The sequence below is a fragment of the Myotis lucifugus genome, unplaced genomic scaffold, assembly GCF_000147115.1.
Source record: "Myotis lucifugus unplaced genomic scaffold, Myoluc2.0 scaffold_105, whole genome shotgun sequence".
Taxonomy (NCBI): domain Eukaryota; kingdom Metazoa; phylum Chordata; class Mammalia; order Chiroptera; family Vespertilionidae; genus Myotis; species Myotis lucifugus.
This window is the reverse complement of record NW_005871153.1, coordinates 2,182,047-2,201,518: the sequence shown is the minus strand read 5'-3', so window position 1 is coordinate 2,201,518 and position 19,472 is coordinate 2,182,047. Positions and strand designations below refer to the sequence as shown.

At 48.9% G+C, this 19,472-nt stretch overlaps 1 protein-coding gene across 1 annotated transcript in view; it reads left to right on the top strand.

Annotated features, from left to right (window-relative positions):
* The window catches only part of LOC111826831 (kalirin-like), a 109,355-nt gene that overhangs the window by 44,023 nt on the left and 45,860 nt on the right, over positions 1–19,472 (top strand). The window contains 8 exon segments of the mRNA XM_023757347.1: positions 8,343–8,473; positions 10,123–10,189; positions 12,190–12,293; positions 12,777–12,846; positions 13,398–13,484; positions 14,295–14,387; positions 15,073–15,123; positions 15,966–16,043. Of these exon segments, the coding sequence (XP_023613115.1) occupies positions 8,343–8,473; positions 10,123–10,189; positions 12,190–12,293; positions 12,777–12,846; positions 13,398–13,484; positions 14,295–14,387; positions 15,073–15,123; positions 15,966–16,043 (681 nt within the window).

The window sequence follows — 19,472 nt, the reverse complement described above, 5'->3', positions numbered from 1 at the left end:
CTGGTGAAAGCGCTCCTTTCTGGGTAGAGCCTCCATGGCTTCACGCTGAGGTGTGCCGGGCAGCATGGCAGTCTGAAGCATTTTCCTTTCCTTTGCTCCCATGTATGTCACTCGGTTTTTATTGCAACTCACATTAGGATAAATGTCCGTGCTCCTGCCAGACTTCTGCTGGGCAGTGCCGTTAATCAGCGCCATTGAAACCAGTCTCCATTGGCCCAGGAATGAGAGGAGAACGATGGATGCTCTCTAGGGAAAGCTGCCCGCCCGATAATCATTTTAATTACAGGAACTCCCTTGTTAAATACCCCAGCTCTGTACCGATGACATTTAATACACGTGAATGTCTTCTTTTCCTTCTAACTTTCCTTCCTAATTAAAAAACAAAACAAAGCTTAGCTGGTGTTTTCAGTAACTAGTGCAGACTCTGGAAGATTGTTCACTTCCCTGCCATCTCTCAGCGTCCCGCTGGTGAGCTGGGTACTCCTGGCGCCTGCACTGACTTGTCAAAGCTCACCTCTCTGACCACTCCTCACTGCTCTCCTTTCCCCGCTACACTCACCCATACACCCTTTTCATTCTCTAAACACCATTTCATTTTTCCCCTTAAAATTCATCCTTTTGCGCTAGCTGGTTTGGCTCAATGGTTTGAGCGCTGGGCCACAGACTAAAGGGTCTCGGGTTTGAATCTGGTCAAGGGGCACGTACCTCGGTTGTAGGCTCGATCTCCAGCCCCAGTCAGGGTGCGTGTGGGAGGCAACCAATCGATGTGTCTCTCTCACATCGAAGTTTCTCTCTCTGTGTCTCCCCCCTCCTTTCCACTCTCTTTTAAAAATCAATGGGAAAAAATATCCTTCAGTGAGGATTAACAAAATCATCCTTTTTTTAATTTTTTTTTTTTTTTTGCATTTTCTCTTTCACCACCTGAGCTGGGCCCTGACCTCATGTCTGGACTATTGCAGTATACATTGCTTGATCTTCCCCCACCCTTCTGCCCCCCTGGCCTCACTCTCCTGTCGGGTCTCCCATAAGGCTGTTTATTGCCTCCCTCCTTGGTGAAGGTTCACAGCCTCCCTCTCACCTATACAGGCAGCCATTTCCAATGCCAGTGCCTTCAGATACACAAGATGCAGGAAGAAGATATTAGCATCTCTTCCCCTCATTATTTTACAATGGTTTTGTGTATGTTTTAATCTGTACATGATGGTATGTAATTTATAAATAAGTTACATGCTTTGGGAATGCATAACCAAAATTGTGCTCACTGATAGAGGTATAGAATCAAAGTTTGGAAATCACTGGCCCGTAGATACTTACCCAGAATCCTAATGTTCTGTTGCCTCCTCTCCAACCTGTCTTTCTAGCATCCACTTGTTTTTCAGGCCGATGAACTCTGAATTGTCTTCTTCACTATCCCCAAGCACACATTTGGCTTTCCTCCCTTGGAGTTGCTGTGCATACCACTCCACTTCTCTGAAATGTTCTCCCTCTTGTGCTTGTCTAAAGCATAATGGTCCTTCAAGGCCCCCTCAAACTTCATCTCTCCTCAAGGGCTTCCTGGACCAGCTCAGGACAGCCCTTAGAACAGTGGTTCTCAACCTTCCTAATTCCACTGCCCTTTAATACAGTTCCTCATGTTGTGGTGACCCCCAACCTTAAAATTATTTTCGTTGCTACTTTATAACTGTAATTTTGCTACTGTTATGAATCGTAATGTAAATATCTGATATGCAGGATGTATTTTCATTGTTACAAATTGAACATAATTAAAGCGTAGTGATTAATCACAAAAACAATATGTAATTATATATGTGTTTTCTGATGGTCTTAGGCGACCCCTGTGAAAGGGTCGTTCCACCCCCAAAGGGGTCTCGACCCACAGGTTGAGAACCGCTGCCTTAGAAGGTCCTGCTGTGCTATGTGTTAAAATCACTGAATCTTCTCATTTGCATCCTACCCCTCCAAGAAGGTGATTTGTCATTGAGGACATTATCCTCTCCTCCATCAATGTGCAGGAGCTTTTTACACTTACATCAGCAAACACTTGTTTTCAAAAGTCTGTATTTTTTCGTATTTTGGATGACCTTTTCCCTACTGCTACAACTCACCTTAGCACTATTAGGAGTCTCTGTTCACCTCCAGTTAGTGTGAGCAGTGGGTTTGGTGTTAAATATGTGAGTTCAGACATTGAAAAGTCCCAAAAGAGCAAACTTCCCAAAGGAGAGGGCATGGAGGCTGGTGGTGGAGTTGACCTAAAGTGGTCTCTCACCGTATCTTTGCATGAATGGCCTTTCTGTGGTGAGTTTCCCATAATAAGGGCTTTAACTTCCACCAATAATTACCTCTTGTGGACCTGCCGTGAGCCCAGAATTACAGAGATTCCTTTGGCTGAACATACAAAACCAAGCTCATGTCAGGGAAAGGGAGGAGGGAGCAGTGGTTTGGTTTCTCAGAATCTTCTCACCAAAATTCAATTCTCCGCCCTCTCCTCTACTTCCTCCGTCTTCCCATCCCCACACATACCCGCCGTGGGGTAGCGATGGAGCCAACAGTGGGCGGTGGTTTCCTCAGCCACATTTTCATCTTCAGGACTTGTATTCCCGCTCTTTTGCTTAGAAGAGGGTAAGACGTGGAGCCTGTAAAAATGTTGAACTTTTTATTTGACTGTAAGTACAACAGTGTGGCCCTGGGCTGGGTAAGGAAGGTACAGTGCACAGATTAAGGGGAGTAGCAGCCCCATGGCATGCAGTGCCCTCAGGCACGCCTGTCCTGAGTTGTGTGTGAGTCATGTATCGGCTTCTGAACCTGGTGTTTCAAAATATTCTTGAACTCGATGGAAGTCACCCCCGAGGAGGTAACCAATACCATGTGGTCCATGTCATTTGAGGGAAAGCTGAAGAAACTGAGTGTAGGTATGGGGAGAAGTTAGGAGAGAGAAGACACAAGAGCTGTGATCTAATAATTGAGCACTGCCCTGGGAAAGGAGGGTTTCTTTCAATGCTTCTTCGCTGCAGAGGGCGGTCCCGGACCTGTGGGTGGAGGTTATCTTAGTTCAACATAAGAAGAACTAATCAGGTGCTTTTCAATGCAGAGCCTGGGAATTTTACGGGAGCGTGTAGTATATGTGGACTTTATGTCTCAGGCTTGAGTTCTGTTTTCGCTGCTTGAGAGATGGCACCCGATTCTGCTCTGAGAATTCACTTGGCCCCCTAGCTCTCCCCAGAGCCACGCTGAGATCCCCGTGTCTGAGTTTCAGGCCCGGAAGAGGCCTGGCTCCCTGTGTGCTCATGGCCCAGGGCTTCCTCCCGATTGTGATCTCTGCTGTTGAGAGCTGCTGCCTGGGAATGAGGGCGGGTGCTCGCTCACCTGCGCGCAGATAAAGCCCCCAACGCCCCCAGTGGCGAGTCTCTGGACATTAATGGGCACTTCTGAGTTCTCTCCTGCCAGCCTTGCTCTTTACCCAGTGCTTTTGTTTACCAAGAGAGGATGCCCACCCACTTCCCCAAACAGAGCTAACATACTTTTCCTAGGTGTTGCTTTAAGGTGTTGTCATTAATTCTGAGGCAGGACTAAGGGCTCCCCCTGCTTTCCCTATGTGGTTTTTAATAAAGCCCTTTCTAGACATGTGGACTGGTGCTGGTGTCAGGTATATAAGGAATCAGAAGACCGTGTGTTAGTCCTGCCTGTGCTACTTATTGTGTAGCCCTGAGCAAGTTACTTAGGCCACTTGGGCTTTGGTTTTATCTCATTTATCAACAGTGCCGGTTCTGTGCACCGGAAACTAATCTCCAAAGTGTCATAATGAGGACTGAGTAAGGTGTGAATGTGCTTTGTAAACTGATAGATAAGCATCCCTCAAACCTTAGCTCTTAGCCAACTCATAGGTGCTGGGAAGGGCAGGACAAGGAAATCTGGGCCTATTTGATCCTCTGTGGCCACACCCTGGGCACAGGGACACAATATTTGTCAGCCAGGATATTGGTGGTTGGGTGACTGTTGCTGGGTGTAATAGCTTAACAATCTGTATGATTTGGTTTTATTCCTCAAGCTTTGAGCAGCAGGGCTTCCTGCCCATGTGTGTCTCTAAACTGCCCCGAGATGCCCCCACCTGCTGGAGAGGAAGGGCTGAGCCTAAAGAAAGCCTCCTCGCTGAGCCCCTGTCGTCAGCAGCACAGCACAATCGTTCCCTGTGGACCCTTGGCTGAGGATCCTCTGCCCTGAGGGAAGGAGCAGCCAGGACTGAGCTCTTGTTCAGTCTGCCTGAGCCTGGCTCCCTGGGACTGTGTCCACCTGCCCGCCCTCTGGGACTCCCGCTTTGATAGCATTCACCTTCCTAGGTCAGCCTTGGTCAGCTGTGGTGGGCACGTAGCATGGGCAGGGCCAGGCTGCACTCGTGGGTGTGCCTGCTCTCCTTCAGATGACCTGGCCTGCTGTGTCAGCTGCAAGGTTGAACAGCAGAAGTTCAGAGTCCAGATGGGAGGAGTAATGGCCCCATGATATCCACAGTGAAGGTGCGTGTCTTCAGGAACTGGCTTCCTGTGATAGCCCTCTCTGGAAAAGATTGTTGAGCTTGTTGAGATAGAAAAGTTTAAATTTCTACCGGAAAATTTTTAACCCAAAGTCCCAAACCTGACATGTCATTTGCCTGAGAAGGCCGGACTTCAGTTTGTCTCCTACCCCCACCCCAACTTGCCTGGGAATGACAGATCTGATACCTTTGTCCAGAGGAGAGTATACACATTTTTATAAAAAGGCGGGGCAGCTAAGAGGTTGGTGTGGTAGGTGGTGCTAGGCCAACACCTTACCTGTGGTTTCATCAGATGAGCTTTGACCTCTCCCAAAGAGTTCCATAGTATATTCAGTAAATTCTGAGGTCCTACTATGTGCCGGCTCTGAGATCAAGCACAGAACCTTCAGTCTAGGGTTATGCTCAGCATCCCCTCCTGCCTGGGCTGTTGCAACTGTTTCCTCTCAATTTCAGGCTCTCTCTTTATGTGGCCGACAGAGGAATCTCTTTTCTTTTTCTCTTAAACTTTTTAATGGTTCTTTCTTACGAATAAAAGTAACGTATACTCATTCAAGAAAAAAAATGGAAAAACGACAAGAGTACAAACAAAGTATAGCATCATTCATAATAGCATCATCTACCAAGCATGTCACACTCACGGCCAGAGGGCCACATGCCTCCTTTAAATAAACAAGGCTGTGGCCCGCCGGCGGAGACTTTGACATGCTTGGTCTAGACATAGTGTTGAACCTTCTCCACTCTCTTTCAGATAATGCAGTCATAGCGTGTATAACATCTAAGGCCTGTTTTCCTTTAGTATCTCATCAGCGACATTTCCCCAAGTCATGAAAAGGAACATTAAGACGGATCTTTCTAAAACTTAAATTCAATGATGTGACTTCCCTGCTCAAAATCCCCCTATCACTGGTGTTAGAAGGTAAAGTCTCTACTTCCTAATGCTCCATATAAGGCTCCCTATGATTGGATCCCCGAATACTTCTCCCGGGTTATCTATTTCATCCCTCACCTCCTCTTTCCCTAGTGCCCACTCACCCCCGCCCCCGCCTCAACTTCACACCCTGCCGCTCGCTCGCTCGAGGCTTCCCAGCCTGCCCGGGGGAGTTGATCCTATTCTCACAGTGCTGTCTGGAATGTCCCCCCATTGGTATATCTTTCTCAGTACTCAGTCCAAGTTGCCTCTTCCATGAAGCCTTTCCCTTTCTCCTCCACCCCACCATAGAGCTGCCTGTGCCTCTTTTCATCCTCCATGGTACCTCTTCTGGAAGACCACCCCTGTGCCTTAGACTATGGAGCGCAGGGAACCATATCTTACTCATCTGTGTTTTTCCAGGACTTTGCAAATAGTCAGTGTGTAGGTACATATTTGCTGAAGTACAAATAAATGATCAGTTACAACACTGTGCCCTGAATGCTGTGCGGGGTGTGTAAAGGGTGGTTATAGGAGCCCGGAGGAAGGGCGTTTTGTGGGTATGTGATCCAAGATCCAGCAGACAGGAAATGTGTTCATTTTTAACATGGGGTAGCCTTCCTCCACATTTAATCTACTTTTAAAACTTCTATTTGCTTTTCTGTTCCCGTCCTTGGACCACTATAGGAGCACCCATTGTGCAACTTTTGTCCCTCCCTCCTTTGTACACCTTTTCCTTTGTCTACTGAGACCGCTGTGACCTCCGCCTGGCGGGGCAGAAGTCCTCCCTGTGGTGGTGCACAGCCCACCACTCATCAACCAGCTGCCTGCGTCCCCCCAGGAGCAGCACAGACAACTGCAAGTCACCGCTAGAGGCCCTGGAGTGGGACCCAGCATCCCAACTCCAGGTAGCTAAGTCCTCAGAAGGAATCACTGTTGAGCCGGTGTAGGTATTTATAGCCAGCGCCATTATTGGAGGCAGATTGCCCAGCCTACAGCTTAGCCAAACCCTTTACTTCCCTCTCCTTCCTCTCTCACAGCTTCTGCCTTCTCCGCTCCATCCCAGAGATAACCTGGGCTTCATGCTCCTGTAGCAGGTCAGGGAGGAGGCGATGGGACCTATTTCTCTGTGTGACACTGTGGACTCCTCAGATGTCCTTCATTCTGTAAGAGTTAGAGTGGACCACATTAAGCTGGATGCTCCACAGGACAGCCTTGTAGGCAGAGATATAAGCCTGTTTCCCAGGCCTTGCAGCCAGCATGCTGCGGCCAACAGGCTGCAGAACAAAGGCTGTAACAGGACAACGGGGAGGGGGAAGGGAAGGGAAAGGCATGTAATCAGATCAATCACCAGCTGGGTCCATCTGCCTGGGAGCTGGTCTCTGGTGATGGCACCAGGGGACTTGTCACATGTCATTGAAAAGCCTGCCTGTCCAGGGCTTGTCAAGCCTCAGCACCAGACACTCATTTCCTTAATAACTGGGTACAGATCCTGAACCTATAAATTTAGCTAAACTCTTCTTGACCTTTCTATATTTTTAGCCTGTGCTGCTTCTCTGGATAACGGTGCCCACGGCGGATTACTTGTTCTATAAAATACCTTCCTGTCAAGTTAAAAGGAATTCTCTTTCTGCAGCTTAGAAACCCTGTCCTCTTAATTCTAGTTTCTATGTTGGTAACAAATTCCAGTTTGGTCCTCAGCACATTCTGTGGATTTGGGGGTCCAGTGGGGGGAAGAAGGTCAACATCTCAACTTCAAGTTTTTCAGCTTCAGGTCTTCATATTCTCCACCTGTCCTCACGCAGTGGCCCTTTGGGACCTCTTCCATTTTTGTTTCATTTTCCTGGACTGTTTCTGCCTCTCTTTGGTCTGTGTTGAGACACAGCCGCTGAGAGAGTTCCTAACAGATGGTCCAAGTGCCTGTTAAGACCACGCCAACGTCTTCTGTTCCTACGACCTTTAGGGACACTTTTTGATCTCTGTGGCTTTCCCCCAAGGGCTGATGTCTTCAGCCTGCTGATGTGAGCCTTTCCTTCCCGCCGCAGTGGTGCTGTGGACAGGCCTGTGGGGAATTGGGACTCATCTCCCATCCTTGTTTGACAGTTGCCCACCCTGACTTTTCCCGTCGTATCATTCCTCCACATTACTTCTGCCAATTTGCAAAATGAAATGCTAAGTGTCCCTGTGTGGTCTTTCCAGGCACTTATGTTCCTCAGAAACCTGTAGAAAGGAGAGTTCTGGGCTGGTCTGCAAGTTGAGGAAAACTGAAGCGTGGAGTAATTTTAGCTTCTCTCCCTGAGGTTGCCCAGGCACCTGCAGATCTGGGATTGGAATCCTTTACCCTTAGCTCTCTCTAGGGTGCCACAGTAATCCCTTGAAAGGCCTCTCATTCCTGTAGCAACTTAATTAAAAGAAATGAAAGGGATTAATAGCTGAAAGAAAGCCCTTGGTAAATAACCTAGAAAAGGTGTGTTTAGAAAAGGCTAAATCTGTTGACTGCTTCAAAAACAATTGTAACTAATTAAACAAACATGATTTTAAACAACTAGTTTTCCTATCACTGCCCTCCCCGTTCATTTGCACTTGATGCTCCTACATCCGATTTTCTTTTCTAACTGCTTGTTTGGTGTAGAATTGGGATGACTAGCTTTACCTCTGGAGCCCTTACCCGAAACAGATCACTTTGACAATTTCATTATGTCACATGTCTGGGAAACAGGCAGGCAGCACCCTCTGACTGCCTGAGAAGGGGCTGCGCTGGGCTCCCTGCTGCAGGAAGATGGGCGTCTCTGGTCTCCTGGGGCCTCACTGGGTCCAGGAAGAACAGCCTCGGCTCGGGCGGGAACACGGGGCCTTCCAGGTGACTTTCAGTGTGCGCTTCTCTAAGGCTGTTCAATCTTCTCTTTCCAGAGCCTAGAAGGAGGCTCATACCGGGGAAGCTTGAAGGACCCAGCGGGCTGCCTGAATGAGGGGATGACCCCGCCCACACCTACGAGAAACCTGGAAGAAGAACAGAAAGCCAAGGCCCTGAGAGGCAGGATGTGAGTGGCTCCCCCAATTCCACCCTGGTGCACGAGTGTGCGGTGGGCGATGGGCAAGGGTCACAGTAGTTTGGCATCCCTTCAAGGGAAGAGATGCCAGGTGCACTAGCAGCACCCAGCCCAGCCCTCTTCCCGAGGCAGCCCTCAGTGTCTCAGCGGACAGTTTAGGATAAAAATATCGCCTGGAGACAGAGTTGGACCTCATCTCCATGGGACCCTTCTAGCGCCCAGTTCCCACTCTAACTTGCCTGTGGGCTTCCTGTGACCACTTTCTTCCAAGCAGTCACTTGGGCTGAGCTAAAGATATATTTAAGTGCTTTTATTTGGCCTTCCGGGTTCCTTCCTGTGGCCTACAACACATGATTGTGTCTCAGAGAGAGGGAGCGGTGGGCGCGCTGGGCGTGCTGATAAAGAAGCATGTGTTCCCTGCTTCCTCCCGTCGCCCGAGGCCCCAGACCCGGAATTTGGTGGCTTCTCTGTGCCGCATAGATGAAGGATTTCAGATGAATTGCTTCCTGGGTTCAGAACGGTTACAACCCTTGTGCTGGGGCCCTTCTTGACATCTCAGAACTTTATCCCTTCTGCTGCTTGGGCCAAAAATGCAGTTGTGTAGCTCCAGGCAAAACTCTTTCACGCTTAGATAATGTGCGTCAGACATCAGCACGCCGCACAGCACCTGGCCTGCGCCAGGGCACAGCCGTCCGAGTCTGAGTCCAGCTCTTGATTGTCTGAACAGAGAGGAGTGTTTGGGGTTGATGCCCTGGGGACCCCTGAGAGCCAGTCCGAGCAGTTTCCCAGGCAGTGGCTACCATGAAAGTGCTCTGCTACTCACGTTGTCCTCTTGGGCAATACTGCCTGAGCCTTCTCGTCTGTATACAGTGGGGCTTACAATCCCTACCTTGTTCTGAGCATGAGAAAACCCCAGTGATGCAACTGGCAAATGCTCCAAGAAGAAATCATGAACAAGAAAGAAACCGAGAAAGCAAATGCCCTTGAAGGTGTTAAATCCTACATCTGCTGGTGGGTCAGGAGGTTGAGCATTCAAAGTTGTGATTCTGGAGAGTCTGCAGTCAGTCTTGCTGGCCTTGACTGGGGATTTTGCAGGCCGGTCACCATGGACACCCACCTGAAGAACTGTGGCTTCTGTATCTCAGAAGCCTCACTTGCTGTCGGTGTCTCCAAGGCCTCAAAAGGGTGGTCATCAGACAAATGTCTTTCTCCTCTTGTGAGGCAAAGAACAGAGCTGAAAAGTCTCACGTTGATCCCTTGGCCTCAAATCTTTCATAACTCAATTAAGCCAAAGTGGTTGTCATTCTTTCTGCCCTTTGTCTATACGGTTGTTCAGTTACACGTGAGGGAGGCAGAAGCACAAAGAATGGGAATAGGAAGGCTGGGTTGTACGTGGCGTTCTTTGTCCGACTGTTGTGTGCTTCCTGGGAAAGCCCTCTCGGCCTCGGTGCCCCCAGCAGTCCAGCGCGGGCCTCTCGTAGAGAGAGAGCACCTGTAAGCCCCTTCCCGAGGGTGCCAAGTGTGGGCTTTGGGGTGGTCTCGCCACCAACGCACCAGAGTCACTTCCCTATGGACTTAAGTGTGAAGATTCCTTGCTTCACGATTAAGAGGAACCTCATTGTTCTTCATCTCCTGCTCAGGTTTGTCCTGAATGAGCTGGTACAGACGGAGAAGGACTATGTCAAGGACCTGGGCGTTGTGGTGGAGGTGAGTGGATGGCTCGGGTGGGTCTGCTCACCCAACCGGGGGCATATTGGGCCCTCGCTGGGCCGAGGTGTTTTCTCTCCGGGTATTTGCAGAAATGAAACTAGAAATGGTAATAGATGAACTTGAATACGCAGGTAAGGCTTTTTTTTTTTCTTTTCCCCTTGAATATTGTAAGAGATCTAGAGGGAGGTAAGGCCCTAAATGTTGCAGCTTCTTGGTTAGAACTGAGCCTCTCACCTTGTTTTAGGTGACTTTTTGTCTCAGAGCTTTTCACTGGTGTTCAACCACGTGGACATCTATTCTTCAGAGCCGTGAGCCACCGTGACCTGCACTAAAAAGGTCACTCCTAGTGATGCCTTGGGGCTTCTCTGTGTTCTTAGATTTTAAGGAGAATATTATGACTACCAAGAAGATGGACAAAGAAAAAACCACCAATCAGGCAAGATTGGCAGGTCCACAGTTCAGAGTTAGCTTGGCAGTAAATAAAACAGCTCTTTCTCCATAGGGGTTTACCTTAGGGGGATTTAGACACTTGGATGAGAAAGTCAAAGAAAGTACATGGATAATTTAGATGGCTTAGAGCCCTGTGGCTAAACATCTTGAACAAATCATGTGAATGCTAAACACCGAATGTCTGCTACCTACATCCCCTGCCGGTGCCTCACATTGGACCTGTAAGTCCCCATCCTGTGAGATCTGCTGACTTAGGGTTTGTATTGCTTATCCTGAACCTTGGATAAACAAACTAGCCTGGCGTGCAAAGGACCTGAATTCTGACTTATGGGAAGTTACTCTCTTCTCCAAGGAAGGATGGGGCAGGCAGGGGGGCAGCAGCCTGCACCTGCAGTCAGCCCAGGAGTGAGGGGCTCGGGAATATGGAGGCTGAGCTGCTGGGCAGTCAAATGTCGGTGGTGCGACTGTAAGACAGAACACTGACTCCCCAGTGTCTCAGCTTCTCATCTGTCAGACGGGGTACATGCTGCCTATGCAACCTCAAAGCCTGACTTAAAAGCTAAAGTGAGATTATACATGACTAGAGGCCCGGTGCATGAAATTTGGTAAACCGGCAGTTGGACATCCCTCTGGCAATCTGGGACCACTGGCTCCTAACCACTTGTCTGCCTGCCTGCCTGATTGTCCCTGTCTCTGCTTGCCTGCCTGGTTACCCCCTAACTGCCCCCCTGCCTGCCTGGCCACCCTCTAACTGCCCCCCTGCCAGCCTGGCCGCCCCCTAACTGGTCCCCTGCTGGCCTGGTCATCCCCTAACTGTCCCCCTGCCTGCCAGGTCACCCCCTAACTGCCCCCCTGCTGGCCTGGTCACTCCCTAACTGCCCCCCTGACGGCCTGATCCCCCCTAACTACCCTCCTGCCGGCCTGGATCCCCCCTAACTACCCTCCTGCCAGCCTGGATGCCCCTTAACTGCCCCCCTGCCAGCCTGGTTGCCCCCTAACTGGCCCCCTGCTGGCCTGGTCCCCCCTAACTACTCCCCTGCTGGCCTGGTCACCCCCTAACTGCTCCCCTGCTGGCCTGCCCCCCCAACTACCTCCCTGCTGGCTTGGTCCTCCCTAACTACCCTCCTGCCAGCCTGGTTACCTCCTAACTGTCCTGAAGGAAGTCAGACGTCTGGAAGATGTCCGGTTGACCCAGTCTAATTAGAATATTACTCTTTTATTAGTATAGATAGCCCTTTATAGACTCTTAAGTATTAACACAGTGAGACTTATTTCTAGGCCAGATATGTCTAGTTCTGAGCCTTTAAAGACATAGACCTCAGATTGGGAGAAGAAAGAGGGGCAGGTGACTTCTTCTTTGTTCTGCTTTCTTAGAAATTCACAGAAGTTTTGTGTCTCACTCTGCACAAGGGTGAAGTCCTGGTTGAATAGTGAGAAACCACAGGGGCACTTGCCCTCAAGCTCCTGCAGAAAGGGCTGCAGTGTGGTGCTCACCCAGAAAGCTCTCTCGGAAAAACTGCTGAGCTCCTCATTGCCTCTGCCCACAGGGCTTCATGAAGAGGATAGAAGAAAAGGGTGTCCCTGAGGACATGCGAGGGAAGGACAAAATCGTGTTTGGAAACATTCACCAGATTTATGATTGGCATAAGGAGTAAGTACTACATCATCCTGGGGATCCGGGCGTCCTAGAATCCAGGTCTCTCCCACCCTCATCCCACATCTGACCTTAGGGCCAGGGTTTGGGGAGAGATTTCCGTCATTTACCTCAGCCTTGAGAAGTTACACAGTGCTGAAGAATGTGGCTTCCTTTTTTAAAAAAATTTATTTCATTGTTAAGGTATTACAAATAGTAGTACATATGTCTCCTTTTTTCTTTTTCCCCATTGACCTCCCCCTGGCCCCCGGCACTTGCCCTCACACTCCCACCCCCAGTGTCTTGCATCCATTGGTTGTGCTTATATGCATGCATACAAGTCCTTCGGTTGATCTCTTAGCCCCCAACCCTCCCCGGCCTTCCCACTGTAGTTTCACAGTCTGTTCGATGCTTCTTTGCCTCTGTATCTATTTTTGTTCAACAGTTTATAATGTTCTTTATATTTGTGGCTTCCTTCTTTTATCCCCTCCCTCCTTTTAGTTTTTTCCTGGCCGAGCTGGAAAAATGTATCCAGGAGCAAGACAGATTGGCCCAGCTCTTCATTAAACACGTGAGTGTTTCCTGCGCCTTCTTCCCCTCCCCTTACACCAGCCTCACTTCTATGCATTTTTATTTTTTTAATTATTTAAATATGTTTTTATTGATTTCAGAGAGGAAGGGAAAGGGAGAGAGAGATAGAAACATCAATGATAAAAGAGAACCATTGATTAGCTGCCTCCTGCACACCCTCCCACTGGGGATCAAGCCTGCAACCCAGGCATGTGCCCTGACTGGAAATCAAACCATGACCTCCTGGTTCATGGGTCGATGCTCAACCACTGAGCCACACGGGCCAGGCAACTTCCATGCATTCTTAAATCCCTCTCTCTGTGGCTATTCCTCTTCACCTTTCTCTGAGTTGTTTCATTGTCTGGGCAGTTTGGACGATGGGCTCTTGCCACTCCATTCCCTCCTCTGCCCTTGATCTGCCATTGCCCTGGTGCATCCCCAGAGTGGGGACCGTGTGTTTGTCCCCCGGCGTGTAGCCCGGCACAGCGCTCTTAGACTCAGGTTCCGCGTGAGGCGGGAAGGGTGTCTGAGCGCCTGCCTCTGCTCTTGCAGGAGCGGAAACTGCACATCTACGTGTGGTACTGCCAGAACAAGCCACGCTCCGAGTACATCGTGGCCGAGTACGACGCCTACTTCGAAGTAAGCTGCACCGGCTTTGCTGGTTGGAGGGGTAGGGGGGAGAAATTCAGGCCGAGACAGCCGCATTCAGAAACAGCAGCCATCATCCAAGACAGGGACCGCTGCCTCGACACAGCCGTGAGCTTCTTAGCTCAATTCCCAGGAGCCCCCTTGCTTGGGAGGAGCTGGGGGCCTGAGCCTATGGACTGCATTCAGAGGCCTCCGTGCTCAGAGTGATTGTGGTGCAGAGGCTGCTTCCAAAGCCGAAGCTCGGGCCTCCTCCTCGGGGCCCCAGGGCAGACTGTGCCCACACTGCCCTGCACCAGCCCTGGAGACTGCCTGCTGAGGGCCCCCACCTTGGTGAGGTGCTCGCAGTCACCTCAGAGTCTCAGCTTCCGTCCCCAGAGGTTCTGTCAAGCACCCGAAAATGTTTGCTCTGCCCCAGCCTGGAAGAGAGGCAGCCATCACTTGGGAAGAGCGTTTGCAGATCTGAGTTGAGGGCCCCAGGCTTGTGTCCTAGGAGAAGCCCTTCATTCCCCTGGGCCCTGGAGCAGGAGGGAGAACAGAATACCCATTCCTGCTCATCCCCCGGACCTGGGCCAGGACACAGGCTATGACAGGGATAGACAGGCAGAGGGTAATGATGTGTGTTCTGTTATTAAGAACAATTTAGCAGTAGTGTAGGCAGTTCTGCCTCTTGCGTGGTTTGAAGATTCTGAAACTTTAGTGGCAAGCATGACGGCCTGTCTTCCTGGCCTTGAACCCTGACCTAGAATACCCCAAGTCTGTGGTTCCTTTTTTTTTTCTAATACCACTTCCCTTGTGTTCCAGGAGGTGAAACAGGAGATAAATCAAAGGCTGACGCTTAGCGACTTCCTTATCAAGCCCATTCAGAGAATAACAAAATATCAGCTGCTTCTCAAGGTAAGAGAGCTGGGAGCCTGGGTCAAGGCCAGGGAAGGGTCTTCATGGCTCTGAGTTAGCAGACAGGTTAGCTGTGGTTCTGTCTCCACCACACTATTCCATGGACTCGGGGGGGCACATGTGGGCTTCTATCTTAGCTGGCGGTTACTTGTGTCTGCTTTGCTCCCAAGTAGATTGTATGCCTGTTGTTCCTGCCTTTAAGGTTGATTAATTCATTTTCTTTTTTTTTTTCAATGTCTTACTTTGTCACCATCACTGACTTGGTACCTTTAAGAAATTAAAAAATAACAAGAGCATAAAATCAAAGTGGAATACAGGTGAAAGGAAAGGCCCTAGAAACCTTAGATGAGTAACACCTAAAATTTGATCATGTTTTACTTTTTGTAATGGTTTAATTTGATTTATCTTACAGAGAAGGAGGTACACGGTAGAGACTTAACTTCCCTTCCTCCCTCCCTTTCCTCAGAGTGTTGAATTTTTGCGTATACTGGGGCTTCTCTGTGATACATGTACAATATGACTCATAGCCTCATATCCCAGCTACTACACAGCATCACCATCTCTATGGGGAAGGAATGTCTCTAGGTGTTGCCACAGTGTCTGTGATGCTGTGTTTTTATAGCTCTGACTATTTCCCTAACTGATTTTACTTTCTCATACCCTTTCCCGCCTCCCGACCTACTAGGACTTCCTGAGATACAGCGAGAAGGCGGGTTTGGAGTGTTCAGAGATCGAGGTGAGTTTCCTGCTTGTGATGCTGATTGTTGTAGGGACGACTGTTGGGTTTCTGTCTCTAAAGGAGAAAGATTGGCTCTGGAGACCGAGGGTCCAGGCTGGCTCCTCTAAGACAGTAAGAGACCCTGGCAAACAGCTGCTGAGCAGGATGCGGAACAGCGAGTATTAATTCACACACGGAGTTAATCCTGTCCTGGGCCAGGTCAGAGCTTAGCCCCACTGGTGTTCTGCTGTGGCCCCCAGGGACACGTGGTGGAAGGGATGGTATGTGAGGCCTCTGACATCCTTCAGAGACTGGCTGTTTCAGTGTGCAGCTTTATCCATGAACCCGGCGGGTACTATTTGAGTCTAACATACAAAGTATTTTGTTTTCACTCCCTTCCCACCCCCAAAGATTATTCCTTAAGCGAAGTCCTTTGAGACGGTGTCACCATGGGGATTGTTTTAAGCCAGACCATTCTGGAAGGTTATTTTAGGTTAAAACCTCCAGTGTTTCACAAGCCAGGCTAAGCTGTTGCTTGGGCAGCTAGAAAACAACAGAGAGAAGAAAGAACATATAAGAAGGAGAGGGAATTGATAACCAAAAGTGGGAAGGTAGGAAAAGGGTGGGCTGGGCAGCATTCTCCCCACACGTGGTCACTGATTCACGTGTAGCCCCTGCACTGGTGACCAGCAACTTCCCCCTCCCACCTCTCACCCCCAAGAACAGACAATCTCGGAGTCCTCCAGGACCAGTGTCCTTTCCTAGAATCAAGGAACTATCAGGAGGTCCCTGCCTTCCAGCATGAAATTGCCCTGAGCTTCCCGTTACCCCTCCTGAGCTGCTGTTTTTCTTTTCGACAGAAAGCAGTGGAGTTAATGTGCCTTGTTCCAAAACGCTGCAATGACATGATGAATCTGGGACGCCTGCAGGGCTTTGAGGTGAGCCCCCAAGAATGCGCCTAAGCTCTCTCACTGGGCCTCAGGAGCCCCGGGGGAGGCGGCTTCCTTTGAAGTCCTGTGCCCGCCTCCTCTGCCTCCTTTGCCCCATCTACTCCTCTATGCCCGCCTGGCCTCTCTGGTGCACAGGCCTCGATGCCTCATCTGTGTAGGATACCCAGTGACAGCACAGTCATAGAAAGTCACAGCAGTCACCCGAGCTGGAGTCAGAATTCTAGGAGGGTTGGAAAGACCCCACATTGTTTATCACTGTGGACCTGGCACTGGCCTCTTCCCTCTTCTCCTGCGTGAGGCTTTCGAGCTGTGTGAGGGGAGCAGCCTCTGTGATGGGAATAGAACCAGGGGAAAGTGGAGCACTTTTTGAGAGGGTGGCTCTAATTGACAGGTCTACCTAGTGGCTCGGTTAAACAAACACTCAAAGCTCTAAGACATCAGAGTGCACACTTCTGTTCTTTAAAGAGGAGAATCAAATTTTAGGACAGACAGCTAGGATTTTGGTTACAGACAGTGGACTAGCCTAATCGGACTGCCATGACAAAGTACCACAGTGTGGTGGCTTCAACAACAGAACATCCTTGCAAACAGCCGTTGAGCAGGATGAGGAGAGGCGAGTATTAATTAACCCATGGAGTGTTTTTCTAGAACTCGAGAATCCTGTTCAACTCATTTCTATCAACTCATTTCTAGAAGCTAGAATTCCAAACTCAAGGTCAAGGAAGGTGGTTTCTTCTGAGGAAGGGTTCTGTCCAGGCCTCTCTCCTTGGCTTGTAGATGGCCGCCTTCATGTGCACATGGCATTCTCCCTGTATCTTCACATCATCTGCCTTCTGTGTCCTAATTTCCTCTTTTTATAAGGACACCCATCATCCTCGAATAGGAATCACCGTAATGGCCACACATTAACTTTTTAAGGACCCTACCTCCCAATAGGGTCCCATTCTGAAGTCTGGGGGTTATGGCTTCAACATGTGACTTGTGGGGGATATAATTCAACCATAACAGTGAACCTTTAAAGAGCAAATTGATTTTTCTAATTTAACTTACTAAGTGGCTGTTGTTAGCTTATACCCAAACATTATATATTAACGAAACATAATCTGTTGAGTATCAGTATGGTAACATTGGAACGGACACAGTTATTGACTGGTACGTAGTTGTTGAGCGCTATAGAGAGAGAGGTGAATCTTCCGGTCCTGTTTCCCGGTAATCCTGTCATCTAAGATTTCATTATTCCTTTTTTGGAGAAAAGGGAAGATTTCTGAAAGTTGACATAATTAAGAAAGTAATAGCCTTTTTTCTTCTGGCTAAATTAAAAGAGGTAGACTAGACTAGATATAAGGCGGACTGGCCCATAAGTAAATTTCAGAGATGCTATATTCAGCTTTGGGTTCTTGAGTTGGATCCATGGTGTTCTTGAGTCAAATTCTTGTGTCCTCCTTGCCCTTCCATCCCATCCTGGTGTCCCTGCTTTGTTGTGTCCAGGAAGTATGTGGAGGGTCTTCTTTGCTGTTCTTTTTGATAGGTTCCCAGTTGTCCCCAGTAGACCTAGGAGGAGAGTAAGAGGGATACACAGCAGCAGCATATCTGACTTCTTACACAGTGCTTCTTTAGTCATCCTAGGTGAAGTTTATACCTTTTCCCTTGGGGTTATGCCAGGGCTGAGACTATTCTGAACAAGGCAAATAACTCCTTTTGCTCTTAAACCTTGATGGCCCATGTTTTCTGAGCAAGAGTCTGGCTTGACTTTCCCTTGGTCTCTGACAAGAGGATCAGCATCTGATTTGCTGCCTGATTCACATCAGACTTCACAGGAACTGTGCCCTGACCGGGAATTGAACCGGCCACCTTTTGGTGCACAGGTCGATGCTCAACCAACTGAGCCACACTGGCCAAGGCAATTATTCTCTCTTTTAAATCAAGTACCACTATCTGCTTTTTTCCTCAAGCCCCAGAGAATCTGCTTTGCATTCCTTCAGCTAATTGGAAAGGATCATGAACATATTTCCATTCCTTCTGAAGTCCATGGCTTTGGGCCAGGGAGGAGGTAGCCCCTTCACTTAGATTCCCTCCCTTTTAAATCCTAGCTTTCCCGTGAGCATCGGCAGGGCTGTAACTTATGGCTCAGGCTTTTGTGTCGTATTAATAGAGCTTTTAGAGCTTTCCTGGCTTGCTAGTCACCAGCTTAATATTAACTTTGGACCAGGGTAGAGATAAGCCTGTTTGGCTGATGACCTTGACAATGAGGAGCCGTGATCCAAGCAGAGGGAAGGTGTTTCTCAGGAACATGAAAGGAAGATGAAAGCCCTGGCCATGTAGCTCAGTTGAGTAGAGCACCGTCCTGATACACCAAGGTTGCAGGTTCAATCCCAGTCAGGGCACATACAAGAATCAACCAATTGATGTTGGTTGGCTCTAGGCACAGTTCCTGTGAAGTCTGACGTGAATCAGGCAGCGAATCAGATACTGATCCTCTTGTCAATGGTCTCTTCAGAGACCAACAAATGGAACAACAAATTGATGTTTCTCTTACTCTCTATTTCCCTCTCTCCCTTTCTCTCTTCCTCCCTCCTTCCACTATCTCAAGAAATTAATGGAAAAAAAATATCCTCAGGTAAGGATTAACAACAAAAAAAGAAGGATCACAGGCCCTGGCCTGTGTGGTTCAGTTGGTTGGACATTGTCTTGTGCACTGAAAGGTTGACAGTTCAATTCCCAGTCAGGGCACATATACAGGTTGCAGGTTCAACCCCCAGTGGGGGGCATGCAGGAGGCAGCCAATCGATATCTTGCTCTCACAATGATGTTTCTCTCTCTCCCGCTCCCTTCCTCTCTCTCAAAATCAATTTTTAAAAAAGGATTATGGATCCAAAAAACATACCTACCAGCTTATAAAATTTGGGCATAAATCTAGGGGACTCAAACTTTACCTGTCAGCCTGTAGGAGCCTAAGACTTCAGAATTTCCTCCATTTTGAAATAATAGAAGATAAGAGGGGCCCAATGCATCAGATTAGGTGTGGTTGTGCCTACATCACTTCTACTGGCCACGGTTAGCTCTAGGCTCCTGGCCACTAGAGGACTCCAGGTCCTTGGCCCATGCTGCAAGGGAGCCAGGCAGGCACACTTCTCAGAACTTCAGGCACGGAAAGGTCACTTTGAGCTCCAAGTGTCACTTCCTTTCTATTTTCCTTCTAATAAAACATAAGAAGGGCCAGTGTCATTTCTGAACATCTCTTTAGTTAATAATCTTACCTTCCTTCTGGCATTACCCTTAGGCTGCTTCTTAGTAGTTCTGTAGCCTCCTTTCCCTTTCCGTTTCTCTTCACAGCCCTTGTGGCTGCCCCAGATGAATGGGCCGGTCCTGATTCAGTCTCTTATTAAGCCCATGGGGTTTGGGTATCACATCTGCTGT